The following is a 19,332-nucleotide window of genomic DNA, read 5'->3' as shown; positions in this document are numbered from 1 at the left end:
GAAAGCCTTAGCAAACTATCACAAGGATTACGAAATCATGTCCGAGTATCTCTTTATTCCATGATGCAAGGTACGGGAATAATACTGAGGCTGTGCAATCAAACATTCAGAAATCAAATAATGATGAAATGAAAGGCTATGTCATGTAAACCCTATGCAGCCTCTACGAGATCTTAGCAGAGGCAGATACCCAGTCTGTACAAGTATGAGTCTGCACAAATGTACAGTCTGCTTTCAAAGCTGTTACATTCAGGAACTTGAAAGTCTTGCAAAAGGACTGAAGCGTGGACATGAGAGGCATTAGCTTCTACTCGGCTTACAACTGACCAAAATTTAAGGTATTTGGTTAAAAACATTTCCAAAGTTACCTATCCATGTAGAATGCTGGCAAAGTATCAAAACAATTATGTCTGCTCTAATAATACTGAAATACTTAAAAGAAAAGTTCTATAATAAACATTTCAAAAAAAAAAAAGTTAGATTAAAGGACCTTCCTCAAACTGTATGAAAGTTTGATACAGACAAAAGAGAATTTTCTTCCTTCCTGGATTTCTGATTGGGGTTTTTTTGTGAAACTCACTGACTGTCAATAACTGCTCAATTTCCTTTTCAAGAAAATGTATTAGAAAATTCTCTGCACTTTTATTTTTGCCTAGATCCTCAAAAGTTATTAATTATTCTTACAACTTTAAACTGTGATATTTTCATTATCATTTCCATTTTGAAAACAAACTGTAGATGCCATCACTGTAACCTCTTAGTTTATACAGGATTATTAGAAGGGTTGTTTTATCTTCACATAGTACATTTTCTGTATATTTGTAAGGAAAAAAAACCCTTATAAGCTTTATTAGTTAAATAACTTTATAACTTTGAAATATGACAGCTATTATTTAAAGTTTTGCTAAATTATATTTACTAATGTACTTCATAAGGGTTTGAAGTCAATGGACAGAATAACCCTAAGCATAGTCTCTGATATCTCTTCTGTGCAATTCCCAAAACTGCAAAGTCACTCTCACTCCCACCAGTACAAGTGCACAGAAAAGTGAAGAGCATCAAAACTGGCTATGAAGAAAACCCTCGGGGCTGGAACCCCTTCACTGCTTGTTGGAATATTACACCATCCGTTCAATTTGTAGAACAAAGGTAAGACGAGAGTCCTTGGTGAAACATACCTAAATATTTTCAAAGGAGAGGTGGTAACTTCTATGGGCTTTTGAGGTAATTGACTCAGTGTTTAAAAACTCACAGACAGCATGTCCCAAGGCAAAGCTTTAAATGTTGATGATTCCTGAGACTCATTTACAAGACTGGTTTCAATTTAGGATTTCAAATGCATACTCCAGGAAAATGCTAGGAAAAATAGAGATAAGAATGATGTATTGGCTTGTTTATATAGATATAAGGTATCAACTGATCATGAAACTGTGCAATATATTCGTATACAGTGACTACAAATATGTCAAAATAATACATTTTTTGTTTGCTAATTCTTCAATATTGTGTATACATATTGTAGCTGTATATGTGTTGATATTTTTCGATTATATATCTATAATAATTATTATATATTTAATGCATGTATTATATAGCAATTATTATTCCAATCCCATATAAAATATATCCAAAACCTCTTCTAAACCTGCTTATATCAACACAAACTTTCTAACTCTCCAGACTGTTTGGATCTGAGAGTGGCAACAAAGGGAATTAAACAGCTTGTTGTTGGGTTTGTTTTGGTTAGACCACCCTTCCTTCTCTCTTGTCATGTAAAGGAAAACCTAGATTAACTGGTTCTGTTGGATTCTAATCTTGCACACCAGATATGCCTCTATTTCTATTTGTACCACATGTGCAACAGCACAGTTAATGCTTTTACAAAAAGTTTTTCAGTATCAGATTTATTGCCTAAATTCTGTGGGTTATAGCCAGGTTTTACCATTGCCCAAATTTCAAAGCAAATACTGTATGTATTAGATTGCTCATATAGCATCTTACAATTTCAGAGCCTTTTGTGATAGCATTACAAAAACTTCCTCTTTCATCTGCCAGGTTCTTTGGATTTAGTCAGGTTTTGCTGGCAAAGCCAGAAATTGTATTCCAAACAGTCTGAAAGTGGTGTTTCCAGTAATCCATTTAGATGAGTCATTGTTTCAGTGGCTCTCTCAGCTGCCTCATTCATGCTTTTAACTCTCAAATGCATACTTGCATCATCATTAAAGGGTGGTTGTCTTGGCTCTCTAGGCTGCTTCCTCCTAGATCTGCATACTTGCTCTGACTCGTTGAATATTTTTCATGATTATTTGTGACATTTCACCTTTTAAAGAGAATTCATTAGTTCACTGATCAATCAACCCGACTCCCTTTTCCAGACTAATACCACCAGGCTCAGGTAAGGACCAGAAAATTGCTGTATAAAGTACCACGGAAACTCAAATGACATCTCATTGAACAATTATGAAATACGTGAATTTAAAATTAATTGTTCCTTCTTTGATACAGAAAAGCGATACAAGATGCACACCTGATGCTGGAGAACTTAAAGCATGGAAAAACACATCTTTCAATAACTGCATACTTTGCCTCTTTATCTTGATTCTAACCAAGATATCAAATAGGACAGAAAGGAGGTGTGCACATCTTATCATGCATTTTTCATGTTTGATGGCGAGTAGAAACCTATCATGTTTTGTTTGAAATATATTTTTAAACAATTTTTCATCACTGCCCTCTAAATGTACTCAATTTGCCTCAGCAATTTTTTTTTCACCAGAAATGATCACTCTTTAGGAAAATGAAAAAGCTGGATCCTGTCTAAATAGAGAGCATGTTTAACAGCTTGTTTAACTTTTAAAAAAAACCTGACTGTCAATTTTTCCAATCCATCAACACCAAAGTATCAGGATTGTACCCCAACAATGTTTAGTCATTGGCTCTGAAGCTGTAATGCCGAGACAGACAGATGGACTTAGAAGTACAAGATCAGTACTCTGTCAAAATTCTAATTCTTTCTTCTAATAGAACCAGTGGATTCAATTCCAAGGTCCAATCTCTAGAAATTTACTCCAAAATGAAGAAATACAAGCGTTCTCAGTGCTGCCACACAAGTTTTCATTGCCACTGAAAAGCTCCTTCTCTCTCACAAGCTCAGAGGCCTACTCTATGTCACTCCTAAAAGCATCTATTTTTAAAAATAGTTTGTTTGCTACATGATTTCTCTCTGAAAGTAAATTATTAATCTATAATGGAATAGTACATTTCTGTTTAAAGGACATAGATGCTTTAGACATACCTATTTATTTGTAGATCAGAAGTATACAGAACTTTTCACCCTGGAAGAAAAAATAACATGGCTTTAGTTTTAAGGCATTAAACATTTGCTATGGTAGAACACGCCACTCCCAAACTCTAAACGCAAGAGGTTGTATTTTCAACCAACATGAATCAGTCCTTTGTTGAATCTCTTTTCATTTCACAATGGAAGGAGAGAAAGGAAAAATTCTGTTATTTTTTTACATGGTATAGGCTATCATAAAACAAAAAGTAAGTTGCTGTTGCTTGTCTGTGTGATATGCACCACGTCTGCAATATTTCTGCCACCACCTTTTTCAGCACCTGTCTATTGGCCAATCAGAAAAAAGCAAAAGGCCTGAAGTCTGTTCAACTCCATGGAAACTCTTTCCAAAAATACCCCCAAGCTAAGTGTCTCCCTAATAGGAGCTAGTGACTGACAAATCTCTCAGCAGTTCATTCTAAATAGCCAGCTGTGTTTTAACTTTTATTTTTAAATTTTGTTCTACTGAAGGTAACAGCGGAAGTAATCAGCTGTTCCATGTTCCTCCTTCAACATTCATTCCTCTTTCCAAAAGTATAGATGTCACATTCTTGCACATTTGTCTTTGTTAGTGCTATGACTTCTCGCAGCAATACACAGCTGTCTACCTCTATCTGGCATCGACACGTTTTTAGGTGGCAGGCAGAGTCTTCCTATGAACCACAGGAGTACACTTGGCATAATCAAAAGACAGCATGCAATAGCTGTTACAAAGGTAAAGCAATGTAAAGCTGTACTATGATAAAAGCAGCAAGAGAAATAAATACTCATTTTCCTACAGATCAGCATCTCACAGTTTGTTGAAAGAGGCACATTCCTTTTTCAGAGTTAATCCCCTTGTAAAGAAAGAAGCTTTTATCTGGTATTGAACTTCAGTGCTGTCTGTGCCTGCTCAGATCAAACACATTTCACATGCTAAGAAGGAATCCAAATACATGACTGGCTGTGAATATAAACATGTAAAATATGCACCATAGGCTTGCAGCTAAAATTGATCTAATAGAGATCATTTTCCTCATGAAGAGGAAAGTCTTAATCTTAGCACATACAACATTAGATGACATGTGATGCTATAAAGCATTTTTCTCACTGCCCAACTATGGGAATGTTATGCGTAAGTGCAAGTAGTTTTCATATAAAAGAAAAAATACGCTCTGTTTGAAATACAATCTTCACAGAGGTACAGGTAATATCTAATGTGAACAGGACTGCAGCACTTAAGCAGTTCCATACTCCACAGGGCATAGAGGGATGAATAACTTTTCAGATACAGCACATGTAATTATAACAAATATAATTAATTTAAAAATAAAAGAAATGGTAAAGCCGTATGAATACGACTAACATGTACAGCATATAGGACAAAATCAACTGAGAGAAGAGCAACACTTAAAGCATTTAATTTAAACAAAACTAGACAAAATCAGAGCTAAGGTCTTATATATGGACTTCTTAAAAAAACCTTAATTTTAAGAAAGAGGCTAGTTCGCACAGTCAAGACAAAAATTAGCTAACTAACACTAATGGGCTGCTTTTCTTCTTTCAAACAGCCTGTTTAAGTTAGTATGTTACTTTTGTGCCACATATTTTCCACTACAGTGTTTTAACTATAATTTGATTTCTTTAGAAAATTATGTAAGACTACAATGAGCTGATGCAGCTTAGATTTCTTAAATTTATCATATAATTTGAAATCTTTACATGCTACACTACACAATCTCGATTATACTGCCATGTGCCACTGCCAGATTCTATCCTTGCTTTCTCTATCCTTATGAGATTGCATCAGTCCTGCCTTCTTTAACTTTCACTTGTTTCCCCCCTTGCTTCTTAATTCAACATGAAATTGATTTCTTAAGTTTTCGTACTTTATCAAAATCAGCTGTAACACAGGCTTGCTTAAATTCTTATTTGTATACATTCCCAAATGCTAAAATGTAGAATGGCCTTTCTACTTAAACCACAGAAGACTGTCAGTTCAGAGTTTGTTGACACCTCATTTCTTTTTTTTTGACACCAGTAGATAATATGCCTTAAATATTTTAATACAATCGGGCAGTTGAAAGGTCTTCTTCAGGCCACCTCACAGCAGGGAGCCTCGCCGGTGCGGGGTGGCCGCAGCTCCACGGCACGGCTGTGGGCCCCGCCGGTGCGGGGTGGCCGCAGCTGCATGGCGCACTGCACAGCAACACATCCCGCAGGCGGAGCTCGGCCCGTAGGCCCCCCGGGCGCCACAGCCGCCCAGGCCGGCGGGCTCCACGCTCCCTGCCCCTTCCCGCAGAGCCTCACCCTGCCTGCCCCGCCCGCGCAGCCGCTCTCGCCGGGTATGGCCGGCGACTCTTCACCTCCAGCACCGTCGCCATTCGCTGGCGCCCACTCGCTTCTCCAAAGCCGGAGCCCTCCGCGTTTTCCCCTCAGTGCCTCACGCTGGGCCGCCAGAGCGTGCGTGGGCCTGTGAGGGGAGAGCCTGGACAGAGAGCGAGGCAGACTCAGAAACCAGCGTGCCATGGTGACAGGGCCCTCGAGGGAGTCTGATGAACACAGGGCCTGGCAAGAGCCAGGCTTAGGCAGCGCTGCCCTCCTGCCCAAGGGCACTGCCCGCTCTCAGGTAACGTGGACAGAGACATCTCTACCCTGGGCACAGTGTTTATTGGCAAAGATCAAGCAGCTTTGCCTTGTGTGTCTTTGTGATAAATCCTGTGAGAGTGCAGTGTGCTTCACAGCCCCAGATGCAAAAGTGTATTAATCACAGTGCACAGGGCTGCAAATTCCTGACAAAATTCCTGTGAAATTTTAAGGGATGTTGGGGGCACTCACTGGTCAAGTAGCTGTTTGTCCATGTGTTCCATTATTACCTGTCCAGCTATTAAAGAATACAACATCTTGAGAGAGAATGATATTACAAGTGCTCTAGTAGTGTTGAGCGAAGGGAAGCAGAATGACAGGTTCCTCAGTCTGAGGTAGTTTGCCTCGTCAAGACCTTAGATAGACCATGGACCTTGGACTGAGAAGTTTTCATCTCATTCCCAGTTTAAGAGATGGTATTAGTTCTCTGTGAGTTACTTAGCCTTCCTTTCTGTTTTATGGTTTCCTTTCCCACTCTCAGCTGTGGTAATTCTGGAAAGTCGTACTGTTTTCATGTTTATTGATGTGTTGTTACTTGCAGCCCCTCAGTCTCTTTGTTGATGAAGTATTCTATAAAAGAAGGCTGGCAGGTATTATTATTACTGTTTTGTTAATTTTAACAGTTTAATTTTAACAATTCCTGTGTTTCTTCTAAACCAATTACCGATACAACTGCTAGCAAAAGCTGAAGGTGTATGAGCCTTCCCATTGCACTCCTAAGAAAATCCTCAGAGAAACTTGGAAAAATTGTATTTGAGTACCATTGACACTCCTTGAATATTTTGCTACATTTGACACTTTCATACATATGTGACAGGTAGGTACTTCCAATGCACTCTATGAAAACATAGATTAGCTCTAGCTATGTAAAAAAATCTATTTACAATATATTTACAAGCAAAATTAAATGTTTTTGCAAACCAATGGAAAACAACAAAGCTATGTATGGCATCGAACTACAGCATGATATTGACCTAGTCTGTTTAAGCACAGGCAACCAGATTATTTTTTGCTCTTTCAGAGGTGGAGAAAAATGTCTGTTAGTAACTCAAAATAACTGGAGGTTTCTGTGGCAACTGGTAAAGGAGGTTGTATCTATCTCTGCTGCTTAAAGTAGAAGCTGTGCTTAGAGATTTCTATTTGAAGTTTGCATACTGGTCTTTGACTTCAGGTCTTGGAAAGGAGAATGCCTATCTACTTGTAATTTATTTTGTTGCTATTTAGAGTAAGATACGAAATAACAGGGGCCGTAACAGACGTGTTCTGCTTCCTCAGGTAAGTAAATGAATCATTAGGGTAAAGAGCCGTGCTTATTACTGTATTTTGGTTTCATGCAATTAACGATGAAAATCTTTTGCATTATGTAACATCTTCATCAGATGGAATGGAAAACTTGCACAACTGGAATAGTTTTATGATTTTTGACATGAGATTTGGAATGTCTCGAGCTGACTCGTGTTAGAAACTATTGTTAAGGTTCCAGGAAAACTGCAGCTATGTTCCATCAAATCTATTGGTAGTGAAAACTATTATCTCCGTGGAGTTCTGTTCACCAACTGAATTTTCCGTAATACTGCAGTAGGGATGGAGTGAGCATATTAGCCATATATTTCTTACCTTGTTTGATGTTATTATTAATTTTAAAATGTTATATGCAAATGCTAAATTATTACATTATTGCATATTAAAGTGTATTTATCTTGCAAAATGTGTAACTGTTCCAAAGTTTTAGTCTGTTTGCCATTTGTTTAGAGTGATTTACTGCCTTTAGTACTTTTATAAAGGAGAATACACATTATTTTTGCAATAAAAATGGAAGGTCTTGATTCCAAAATATTCAGTACAGATCAAAGGATATAAGCATTCCTTAAATCTTAGAAGAACAATGTTGGGAAAATTTATTCATGGCTTAATACAGCTGTATGAAACCCTGCTCTATTAAGTTTTCAAGTTATGAAGAGTATTTCATTAACAGTTGAAGCCAAGAGGAGTTAATTGAATACAAATCTTTCACTTTCTGGGCAAATGTTTCTATCATGCTGTACAAAACGTATTGGGCGTACCTGATTTACACAAAACAATACTGTATCTGTATTCAAAAAGCTAAATTTCTTTAAAAATATCTCTCCAGATATCTCCAGATATATTTTCTTCCCAGAAGTGAAAATTTAAACACACAATTGCAAGAACCAGGATTTCATCCACCCACTCCCTGTAGAAAATGCTGAAGATAGCCCAAGGCAGCTTGTTGCTGTTTATACACAGGCTATTTTTGACTCTCATTCCAAGGTGGCAAAGTCTTAGGCACTTAGTGGAGATGCTGGGTGCCTGACAAAGGACCTTGATTCTACTCTGTGGGGTGACTGCTTAAAAATTATGCATACAGTGGTTAACTCTTGGGTAACCAGCTCCTTCTTTGTGCACTGTTTTCAGCTTGAAATTTTTAGAATGATGATTCTGTTCTGATTTGACATGCTGAAATCACTATAAAATGACCTGAAATAAAATCCTTTTAACAATTTCATTACAATGTGGTAAGGATCTCAAGATGCAAGAACGGGGTTTGTATACATTGTGAAGTATTCCCTGTCCAGCAGTGAATCTGTTCAAGCTGTGATTGGGGACAGTAATTGCCTGTATGAAGATGCCAAGATGGTCTATCAACCACTGAAATACAATGTGTGGTACTAGCACTTGTTAGTACATAAAGATGGTCTGGGTCCTATAGGGAGCTCTGAGTGCAATTCCATCACAACAATGCATCTACTGCACTTGCATTGTTGCCAAGGGACAAATTTTAGTGAAAAATGCAAGGCAGTATCTAGAGGACCTTGAGCTAAGAACAAGTGCCAGTCTACAAAATGATTTCAAATCTGAGAACATATGTAATGGATGCTGGCAGAAGGGACGGAGGTCTGTAATATCTCTTTGCAGCTATAATTTCTTCTATCCCCTCTGCAGCGTGTGACTCCCAGTAGGTTGCAATCTGGCAGAAACCACGTTACCCACACATGGCTTTTATTTCTGGAAACTATGTGATAAAGTCTGTAGATTAAACCAACAGTCTTCATGTTTACTTCTTCCTTTCGCAGAGTTTTAACAGAAATTATGTGCCTGAAAAGGTGACAGATTTTTTTTTTCCCTGTGACTAGATTCTCACAGGTGTTTTAATGAGGTGAAAGTACTTCCTTAGCAGAGACAGTAAGGGAGAGTTGATTGTGTTATACATTATGCTCTACAACTCTATAGAAACCAAAAATGTGTTTTGATTGTTTCAGTATTAATACATGTGTAGGGTTGTGGGGTATTTTTAAAGCATACACATTTTCCAGGGATTTTTTACGTCTTTTCTGAGGGAGATATTTCTTTTCTGATTATAGTATTATTTCACTTGAGATGTGAAAATTCACATCTCAAGTTATTTTTACAGTGTAGTATATGGTTACAGATTAATAACTATCAATTATTACAAAAATTACTATTTCTACTCATAACTCCAAAAATGTTAAGGGTCTTTTCCAAACTAAATGATTCTAATTTTTTCTTTCCTACAAGATTTTAAGGTACCAAAGGAAGGTATTAATTTTAAACTATTCTTAGTAGAAAAAGGCAATTATTTTATTTATTATTGTGAAAGTAATGTTGTTTAAAAAAATCAAAAATCTATTACCATAAAAAGATGTAGAAAGGGAATGGCTAAGTTCTCTGAATTTCTGAGTAGTAAGTGCACAGGACTTTGTGCCACTTCCAGGCCTAACGTTGCTTCTGCTGGAATTCCAGATAGTGGCAGTCTGCTGAAACATGAGTTCAGTTACCAAATATAGATAAGTGGGGTACGAATTACATAGTCACAGAGGACAGATGTAGCACACAGGCCACAGTCTCCTCGATGCTTACTAAGGACCAAGCAAGCTTTAGTGAAGAGCTGGAGCAACTTTAAGCCTGCTTAGATAGAGAAGGAGAAAAACAACTTTACCTACTATTAATTATACTTGAACTCTTCATATTGGCCTGCTCATTGTAAGATCTGTTTTATATTTCTGCTAAACATTAATTGTTGTATTTGCGGAGTAATTTTGCAGGATTTCAAAATTCAGAGAAAAACTATGTGCCTTTTGTGTTTTAAAAAATCTTACTATGTACATTTCATCCTTCATGATTCTTTTGAACTGACAGGCTTTGTATCATGTTAAGTAATAATTTCTTACTTGGCAGGTTCTGCAAATTCAGGATGTTCGTATTTTTCTCGAAATGTGTCCTTTAATTTTCTATGTTTTTCCACATTTTACTATATATCTCTTCAAAACTTTAATTTGATTAGTTACTCTATTTTTTCCTGAAATTATTGTAATCCAGTACATTTCAAATTTAATATTTACCATATGATTCTTTAGAGCATCTATATTGGGTTTTGAATAAGTATTTAAACTGCATGATATAAAAATGTGGTTTTACTTGTGAGTAGTTTTTAGATATATATAGGACCCCATAAATAGTCTGTATGTAATAATGTTGAAAGTACAGGTAAACATTGATTTGCATGCAACATTGTATTTTATGTTTGTGTCTTTAAATGATACAGTATATGCCTTTGCAGGTTACCTAATGAGTAATGATGATGAAACCTGTTATAAATACATTGTAGTCTAACTTGGAGAAGCTAGAAATAGCATTCAAAATTTCTAATTATGATCTTATAAGCTACTTGATAGGGTTAGTGATACTTCACCTCCAGTTCCCTGTGGTTACAAGTTTCACTAAAAGAATAGTGGGTTTATATATTACAGTATGGCTAAAAAAAAGCCTTTTTCCTGGAAGCTTCTATTCAGCTCTCTAAAGCTAGACATATGAATTCATTTTCAGGCACCAGACCCTCCTCCCCAAGAAGGCTTATCAGCCTTAGAAATTGCCAGTAAACCACCATGGTTTAAACTCATCAACTTTATCTAAATATCCAGGTATAGATTGATTCATCTAAACTTAGACACCAGGCTTTGAAAATTACAATATATGTAGCCATTATATTTTTCTAATGACAAAGCTGAGTATTGGGAAGAAATATGTTAATTCAGAATACATTAATTTTAATCATCATGTTAGGTGGCAAACAAGTAAAATTGTCCTGCTACCCATGAAACAGCCCATTGAACCATTAGAGCAGCTTGGTGTTGGAAGTCAGGGAAGTTTAACTGAGTATGTAATGTGTCACTTTGAGATGTGAACAAGCTAGGAACCAGTGTGTATAAGATTTAAATAAAAATATCATTTGAGGTACAGATATTTACAAGTTGTCTAAATAGCACCTCTGTTCATTTGAATACAACATTTTAAAAAATAACTAAGATTAAGGAGAAAGAAACTCTGCAGGTTTAACCCTTGTTTCCCTGGCATTCATCCAGTTTATGCCTTAACAGCTGAGCCTCTAGACCAGCTGTTTGCTGGGCTTCTCAGATTCTTTAAAGCTGCTATGTGGTAGTCAGTTATACTGTATATACTTTTTTAGATTTTGTTGACAAGAGATTGGCATGGTTGCTAAATTTGTTGCCCTGTAAACACAGATAACAGGAAAGGAAGATGTAATCCCAGCCAATAATGAGTTTATCACTTTATTCTATAAAAACATATATCAAATCCTAAACACTTTGGGTTTCTTGTACTTCTCTTTTATGCATTGAGTTGTAATCTGTTGGCAAGACAAACAGGCATATCAAGAGATGCATATGCTAAGCCAAGAATTCCAATAATCTATCAGTCATTTAATGACTGCATGCTGGGTAAGCCCTGGTTTAGTGACTAAAGGTAATTGGAGCCTGCACAAGCTGATGTAAAATACATCCGAGTGCATCGCATGACTGTCAAGCCATTTCTCCACTATCAGTAGAGAATTAAGGAAAAAAAAAATTTAAATCTTATGTAAAATTGTTCTTATCATTAGAAGAAGAGAATTTTCCAGGGTAATTAAAACCACTGATGCTCAACTTAAATAAATGCTTTGCAGAAACAAAAATTATGTTTCAGATCAATCAGCCACAATCTAGTGACCAGCTAGACAAATACATTTCAATAAGGAGATTTTCAGGCCAGTCCTTCCCTTGAGGAAAGTGTGGTTTCCCTGATGTCTTGTTTCTGCTGACTTTAAAGAGAATGCTCATCCTAATTCTGAAGTCATGTTGATAAACTGGAGAGGTATAGACGCTTCTCTGCTTTGTGAAACTGGTACAAAATATGCATTATACACTTCCATTGTGCAGGATGATATATAGGTTGTGAAATATATTTTTTCAGCATTTTAACATATGATAGCTTCATATTTCATTTTTCAGTGTTGAGAGTGCTACTAAACTGGTAACAAATTAAAAGTGTTAGCACAATAAGTAAAATAATATTAAACACATTATCAACATTAAACAGAAAGGATAACTTGGAATTTCTAATTCAAATATCCTTGTATATATCTTCATAATGGTTTCAACTTGAACACTTCTCTCAGAATTTGATGGTTTAGTGTCTGGAAGGCAATTTTATGGGAAAGAGAATAGTAAATATATTCCCGAAATATTCATAAGGCTAAAACCAGAAAAAAATGAAGTATAACATAATTGATGTAAAATAACAAATCAGATGTATAATAGCAGCATACATACATATTGATCCTGTAGAATCGAGATTGTGCTAGGCAATATACAGACAAAGGATGTCTTCATGCTTCTGAGGGAAGATTCAGGAGAAAAATTACTCCTAAGTGCTCTCATTTCCACCTAGACAATTGCAGTCCTGGCCCATTCTAGTAGAAACCAAGGTTTATGGTATTTCATGCACCATTAGGTTCTGCTTATCATCCAGCTTTGTGTCTAGCTTATGGGAACTAGGATATAACTTTTTTCATTAAGAAATTGTTCTTGTGTCTTTCAGGATGCAAGACAGAAGCTGTGGCCAGGCATTGCCTCTTTCTTTAATGCTGAAGGAGGCTTACTCTCCGGAGAGAGACACCAGTAAGGGATATCCTGAAAATATGTCAGAAGCTTCATCTTATCATGACTTTTTCTGTGATTCCCTGTCAGACACACAGAATGGTGAATTTTCAAATGAACTTTCTGCCTTCCTTACCCAGGAGGAGATAAGTAAGAGCCTTGACATAGCTCGAGAAGCCATTGCCAATTCCATGGAGGAAGATGAGAACACAGCACCGGACTTAACTCATTATCTCAAAACCTCTCTTTCTAGCCCTTCAGATAACCCTTCTTTCACAGACACCAACCTGCATGAACAAGATGCTTTACAGAGGCCTCAAGCAAGCAGTTGGACTTTACCTGCTGCAAGTCATGTTCTCCCAAGGAATCAGAAAGAGCAATCCACTGCACCTCAAACAGAAGATAGTTTTGTCACAGTTTCTAGGAGAGAAGCAAGCACCTCACCTTTTCTGCCTGCTAGTCCCAGCTTCGTCAGAAGCCTGAAATATTCAGAGAAAGGTGGTCCGTGTATGCCTAAGACAAGCCCAAACTCTGAATCAACATCCCAAGGAGAAGCTCCTTTCAGGAACAAGCTGTGTGACAAAGCTGCCACATTCATTGAGGAGTTATCATCTATATTTAGGCAGGCAGCAAAGACAAGAGGCCGTAGTCCTGATGGGGACTCTTCTTCTCCAGACAGTGGATACCTGTCTCCTAATAAGAAACAACCAGCTTTAAGTACCTTGGTAAACCAGGAGTTTGACAAACCACATCAAGAGACTGAGCCTGACGAAAAGTTACCTGGAATTCATCTGAATGGAGAACACTATTCTGGAAGGGGGAGCATCATGGAGAGCAAAATGGTCCTGTGCCGTCCCTTCATCAACATGGAAGAGCATGAATTTTCACCACCTCAATTCACTCAGAAACTGCGGAGCCAGGAAGTTGCTGAAGGAAACAAAGTATTGCTGGAGTGCAGAGTTGCTGGTAACCCAGTCCCTGATGTCAGGTAAGTGCTAAGTCACCACATATCAGCAGCTGATTGTGGAAGATACCTAAGGACAGGTATCACAGTGACCTGCTCAGAGGCAGTCACATAAGAGCAGTCAGTCATGCAGTTTTACAAAGCACAAAGAATAACACATTCTAATGTCTTTATTTCACTAGAATATTTCATTCTTATTTGCCAGGGAAATTAAATTTTGCTTGATTTAAGAGCCACATGGCAAAGTAACAGAATCAGCTCTAGCAACATTCTGTGTGATTGTTACTTCATTAACCTAGGTAAAAGAAGTCACAGGTAAACTTGCCCATGAAGAGCATATCTCAAGAAGATGGTACAGATTTTACAGCTGATTAATTAGAATGTCTCCAAGATCCATGTAAACTGTTTTTCTGAATCTTAACTTGTGCAGAATCATAAAATAAGAAGGCAGATCTTAATGACTGAGTAAAATGAGTGATGAGAAACACTGCTGACATAATAGTAGGTTATTGTAAAATCAAGTATACTTTTAAGTAATCACATCAGTATAAATTAATTTGTAACTTTTGTCTTATTTCCCTTTTGACACCCATAACTGTGCTATGTTAGCACTTTGTAGATACAGCCATTGCTGAATTGTGGCAAATATGGTTCATGCTAACTTCTCAGGCTCTTGCAAGACTCCCTGACAGTCAAATTAATACCCTTTTGTAGTCCATTCCCGAATTGGTTTTATTTAATAATTATTAATAATTCTCCATCTGGAAACTTAAAGAGGACTATTAGTTACTAATAAAAATTGCTTTTTCAAAGTTTCCACTAAAAACAAATTTCCCCCTTAGTCTCTATTTCATTATGGATCTTCAAGAGAGGGAAAATACGGCAGCTATACCTCAAAAACTACTCATTTTGGAAGTCGCTGCACTTCAGCCGACTTGGCTGAAGAGGTCACTCACACACAGCACGGGCAGCACAGAGCCTTCAAGCGAGCGTTGCTGCGGAGCCAAGAGCGCAAAACGTAAGGGTCGCTCAGTGGTTAAGAGACAGCAAACACCTGAGTGATGTTTGGGTGAGACTCCAAAGTCTTTGAATCTTGGGGAAAGGAGGGGGTTCTTTCCTTTAAAAGATGAGAAAACATGCAGAAAAATCTGTAGTGGATTTTTATCTGTGATACCTTTACTGGGAATTTCTAAACAGTTTCATAGTATTATCTAGGCACATCACTGTCCTTTCTGGATATGAAAAGGAGTTTTATGGTGTATGCTATATATATCCAGTAAGTAGTTAATTTGCTGCAATGGAAAAAGACAAGCCTGTTTAAAACCACCCACATATTGCAGAGCAAGTGAAGAATGTCTGTGCTACTTTCAGAAATATTTTCTGTAAATGGGAGTTTTACATGGTTTAAAAATAAAGCAAAACACCAATGATACAATAATAGTTGACCATTCTCTTGTATTTTGGTTATGAAAATAATCCAGTTTTCTAAATCATTTTACTTAGACAATTGTTTCATTCAACTGGATTTCTGGTTTGTAATATGTATGGAAAACAATCTTCAGACCATAACCATATGAATTCAAAATATTTTCTGTTTTCTGAAGAAACTGCCTGGGAAGAAAAAAAAAAAGTGTAAAAGATATTAAACTTTTTGTGAAGATTTCGGAATAGGTAGAAAGTAGAAATGGAAAATAGGAACGTATTGTATTGTATTGTATTGCCAAAAGAAAGGCTATGGAACAAGCTGAACAGTTATCTGGTCTGAGAAGTGTAAGAGCGAGCCATTTGGCACATGCAAAACCTGGTGAACAGGAGGTGCAGACAACGGCATGAGCCAGGGCTGCCATAGTCTGTACATTTGCATATAGCAATAAAATCTGAAGAAACCAAGCTTCAGCTCTTCTGATTTTTTCCAGAAAACCCAGTTTCAATAACACAGGCACTGCAAAGACTGTTTTTGAAACTCTATGTGATAAGCATGATAAAAGTAGAAAGCAACTGGGATTTTTGTGGGGTTTTTTGGTTTGGTGGGGTGTTTTTTTTTTTTTGTCTCAGCTGAGAAAAAAAAACTGGAAGCCATATTTCCTAAAGTCATAAGGAAGTAACAGTAGTTTAATGGTGACAAGAAACTCAGTAAGTTCTTATTTCGCCCAGCACTCAAAAAGTTGTCCAGAATAACAATGAATACAGTTGGTATTTAGGCAGCATCAAGCACTGGCAGCCATGAGATCATCCGATTGACACCAGAGCAAAAGGCCTTCAAAAGAATCTACATAGGCATTTCTGATCTTTTAGCATGTTACTGCTTTTCTATGCCTCACATTTTATCCTGGATTCAAGTAATCTTTCTAACTGGCTTTCTTCCCTTTTCATAGCTTTTCTTCCCTTTTTCGTACCTAAAGTTTGAAAAGTCCTCAGCCTATACAAAGTCGAGCTAGAATCCTTCTTTATCCTGCTACATTTCTTATGAGGATAAATATAACAATGTTTCAGAATCTTAGTATAATTAAAGAAACCATCAAATGTAGTGTAAGGATAAGATGTATATTTGGAGGTTGGTTGACTACAAAAGCCTCTTAAGTTCTTTAGATGTTCGTAGCCGTACACAGTTGAAAGTAAAACAGTAACTGTTATGGTTTGAGTGATGAAACTTGACCAAAGTAGTAGAAAATAAGTAAACTTTGACAGAAAAACTTACAACTAGAATCTTAGTGTTGAAATCCAAAAGAAAATAATCAGTTATGTTTCAAGAATCATTACTGGGTTTTTTCAAAGTTCAATGTCTAACTTACTAGTTCTACCAGCAGAAAATTAGATTTCTTACAATGAATATTTTGTCACTGGTCAGAAGAATTCTTACATTTCTGAGCAACCCAGATTCCAGCCTAAGATCTAGGAAGGCACAGAGTGATTTGAAAACTTCTAGGGTATCTGCCATCTAAAGAAGGCCTAAAACATGTACAATATAAGTTGAAACAGAGATTTTCCGTGTTACAGTCAAAACCATTTTATCAGTCAGTAGCTCTCCTTCAAAGTGTATCAGCAATGCAGTGTTTAAAATACTTGTATTAGCTTTGAGCTAGCTAAAGCAGATCCCAGCTGGGGGTGACTTAGACCTCTTCAGCCCCACCACCTGAATATTTAATGGCTTCTGAGGTCTGCCAGGAGCTGTAAGCCGTGATTAAAGTATTTTCTGAGGTCTGCCCCAAGCTGTAAGCTATGATTAAAGTATTTACATATATTCACCCAGCTTCTGTAGCACAAGAGGTATTGAAATTTTTTTTGAATTTTTTTTTCCTTTTCCCACAGCAAATTGACACCAAAAAATCCAAATCGAAATTAAAAATAAGGCACTTTACATGTACTACATGACAAGAATGGGGTTTTATTGCTCTAAAGAAACTATTTGCTCTCATTATAATCCTTTTCTTCTCATTAGTGCTGTTTGTCTAGATTTCACTGTAATAAATACCCAAAATCCCCACCTAGAAACATTACTTGCATGTAACACAGAACTGTTCTTAGAAAATACAGAAACAAATGCAAAGTACAATACTTAAATCATAATCAAACTAAACTACATTGACTTCTACAGCTTCAAAATCTTACCCAGTTTTACAGCCTTTAAAGGCTTTGAAGACCAAAAACATGCAATAAACTATGCCACCACCATAGTCTTCCCATCAGGCACAGGTGCAAAGAGAATTAAACATCAGATTGTCACGCTTAACACAAATCTACACAGCTGCATAAAAACCCAGGTGTACAGGACAACAGTCATTAAACTACCTACACAGCAGTTGGTAGTTTTAAGTCTTGGAAATGTAAGAGGTGTCACAGATGTAGTTTCTGCCTCTTTGCTGGACTTGATTTGAGGTAGGAGATTTGTGGTTTAGAGATAGCATTTACTTTTGTTTCTTGAAGTCTCTTACGAGGTGAATTTTGTAGTTGTAGTGAAACACCAGTGCCTTAGTGGGAGATAGAGATGTTCTACTGATTCTATAATGGTGAGGCTTTAATACTACTTATTTTTATCAAATATGAATAGTTATTTACATATGTGTGGTAATGGGACATACTTGACCATTCTAGGTGTCCTTAGTTAAAAAAAAAACTGTTTCATGAGGCTGCTCCTTGCTTTCTTGTATAAACTCTTTAACAGTCATCTTCAAAATTGTTGTGTTACTTTTTTATTTGTAGAATCTTAACTATTTAAGTTAGATTTTAGAACCAGGTGGTGTAGGTCCTGCTTTTCAAATATTTTCATAAGCTTATATAAATACTTCAAGATGGAAACTTTAGTGAAGATATTTTATGATGAACTTGTTTAAAGTATTTGCTAATTCCATTCTTGTTTGCTTGCCCAAGACCAAAATTTGCTTCTGAACAAAGAGAAGTTTAATGTGTCTTAACAACAGAGTTTACTAGACTACAGGCATTATGTTAGCTAGAGTGATTGCAGAAATAATTCGTAAAAGATAAAAAAGATTAGGATGTATTCTGCCTGGGAGGAGAGGTCTCTTGTGACTTGAAAATCAGTAACAGCCACCTATTATTCTTATACAATAAAAAATCAAGTCTTGTATTGAGCTTTGAGGTGATTCTTACCTGATTCCCAAAATGCAATACTTTGTAGTAAGAATTGACCTAAAATACTTCCACAACTTATGCAATTCTTTCTGTTCCATAATTTCAGTGTTGTTATAACTGTTTATTAATATCTAGAGCAGTGCAACAAGAAATAGTGGTTTTCCTATTATGCAACCTTTTGTAAATAATAACTGTTTCCAGATTATCTTGCATTTATTTCCTAAGCGTGATAATTTATGAAGTCAGTTACCAAATTGCTCACAAATATAAACATTTTTCTTTTATTCTCCCCATAGTTTAGCTGGTTTTCTCTATTAAAATATTTTCCCAATAAACATACTTTTGTACAGAAATCTCCCATAGTCCTCTCTTAATCTTTTCAGAGTAGAATCCTGCTTATCTGTTTTCTTATTAGCCTTTTGCAAACAGTGGGTGCTTGTTAAGAATGGAAGAATATTGTTGTACATAAGGAGTTCCTTGGGTCAAAAACGTTCTGTTTGTAGATCTGGATGTTTTTCTGTATATGGAGGGAGCATTGATAATCATCTGAAAGTGTAAACATGCATGCTTATTGCTGAGATTAAATACAAAAATGTTGTTAGCCATTTTAATCTGGCAGTACACTCATTTAAGAAATCTGCTCAGTAGTAATACGTTGTTATTTAGTATTTTATCTGCACTCAAATGAAGATAAAATGTATATAGATACAAAAATTGTTTGTGAGTATCCTCAATATTTTTCTGCCACAATAATATTTTTTCTTTGTCTTTATCAATAATGTCTTCTTTACTTATGTTGGGCTTTTTTCTTCATTTACAAGTCAAAATAATAGCTATTTGCAGTT

At 36.5% G+C, this 19,332-nt stretch overlaps 1 protein-coding gene and 1 long non-coding RNA gene across 7 annotated transcripts in view; one reads left to right on the top strand and one right to left on the bottom strand.

Moving 5' to 3' along the window:
- Positions 1-618: 618 nt before the first annotated feature.
- On the bottom strand, positions 619-5,926 carry LOC125326119. Of its 2 annotated transcripts, none has more exons than XR_007203689.1 (3): positions 5,627-5,926; positions 3,296-3,335; positions 619-1,356 (listed from the first exon to the last, which is right to left on the bottom strand). It is a non-coding gene; the product is annotated as an uncharacterized LOC125326119 (long non-coding RNA). The 2 variants fall into 2 exon arrangements; XR_007203688.1 differs by lacking the exon at positions 5,627-5,926 and adding an exon at positions 3,443-3,634.
- Positions 5,927-7,099: 1,173 nt separating this feature from the next.
- Positions 7,100-19,332, top strand: part of PALLD (palladin, cytoskeletal associated protein) — a 199,629-nt gene continuing 187,396 nt past the window's right edge. For 3 of the 5 annotated variants that reach the window (XM_048303959.1, XM_048303958.1, XM_048303956.1), the window contains exons 1-2: positions 7,102-7,237; positions 12,875-13,921. In XM_048303959.1, coding sequence (XP_048159916.1) covers positions 12,876-13,921 — 1,046 coding nt within the window. In that variant the 5' untranslated portion in view covers positions 7,102-7,237; position 12,875. Of the gene's footprint in view, positions 7,238-9,865; positions 9,983-12,874; positions 13,922-19,332 lie in introns of those variants that run through there. The other 2 variants (XM_048303960.1, XM_048303957.1) reach the window with 2 other exon arrangements.

This window comes from Corvus hawaiiensis, chromosome 5 (assembly GCF_020740725.1).
Source record: "Corvus hawaiiensis isolate bCorHaw1 chromosome 5, bCorHaw1.pri.cur, whole genome shotgun sequence".
NCBI classification, from domain to species: domain Eukaryota; kingdom Metazoa; phylum Chordata; class Aves; order Passeriformes; family Corvidae; genus Corvus; species Corvus hawaiiensis.
The sequence above is the reverse complement of the archived record's forward strand: the minus strand, read 5'-3'. Positions and strand labels throughout refer to the sequence as shown.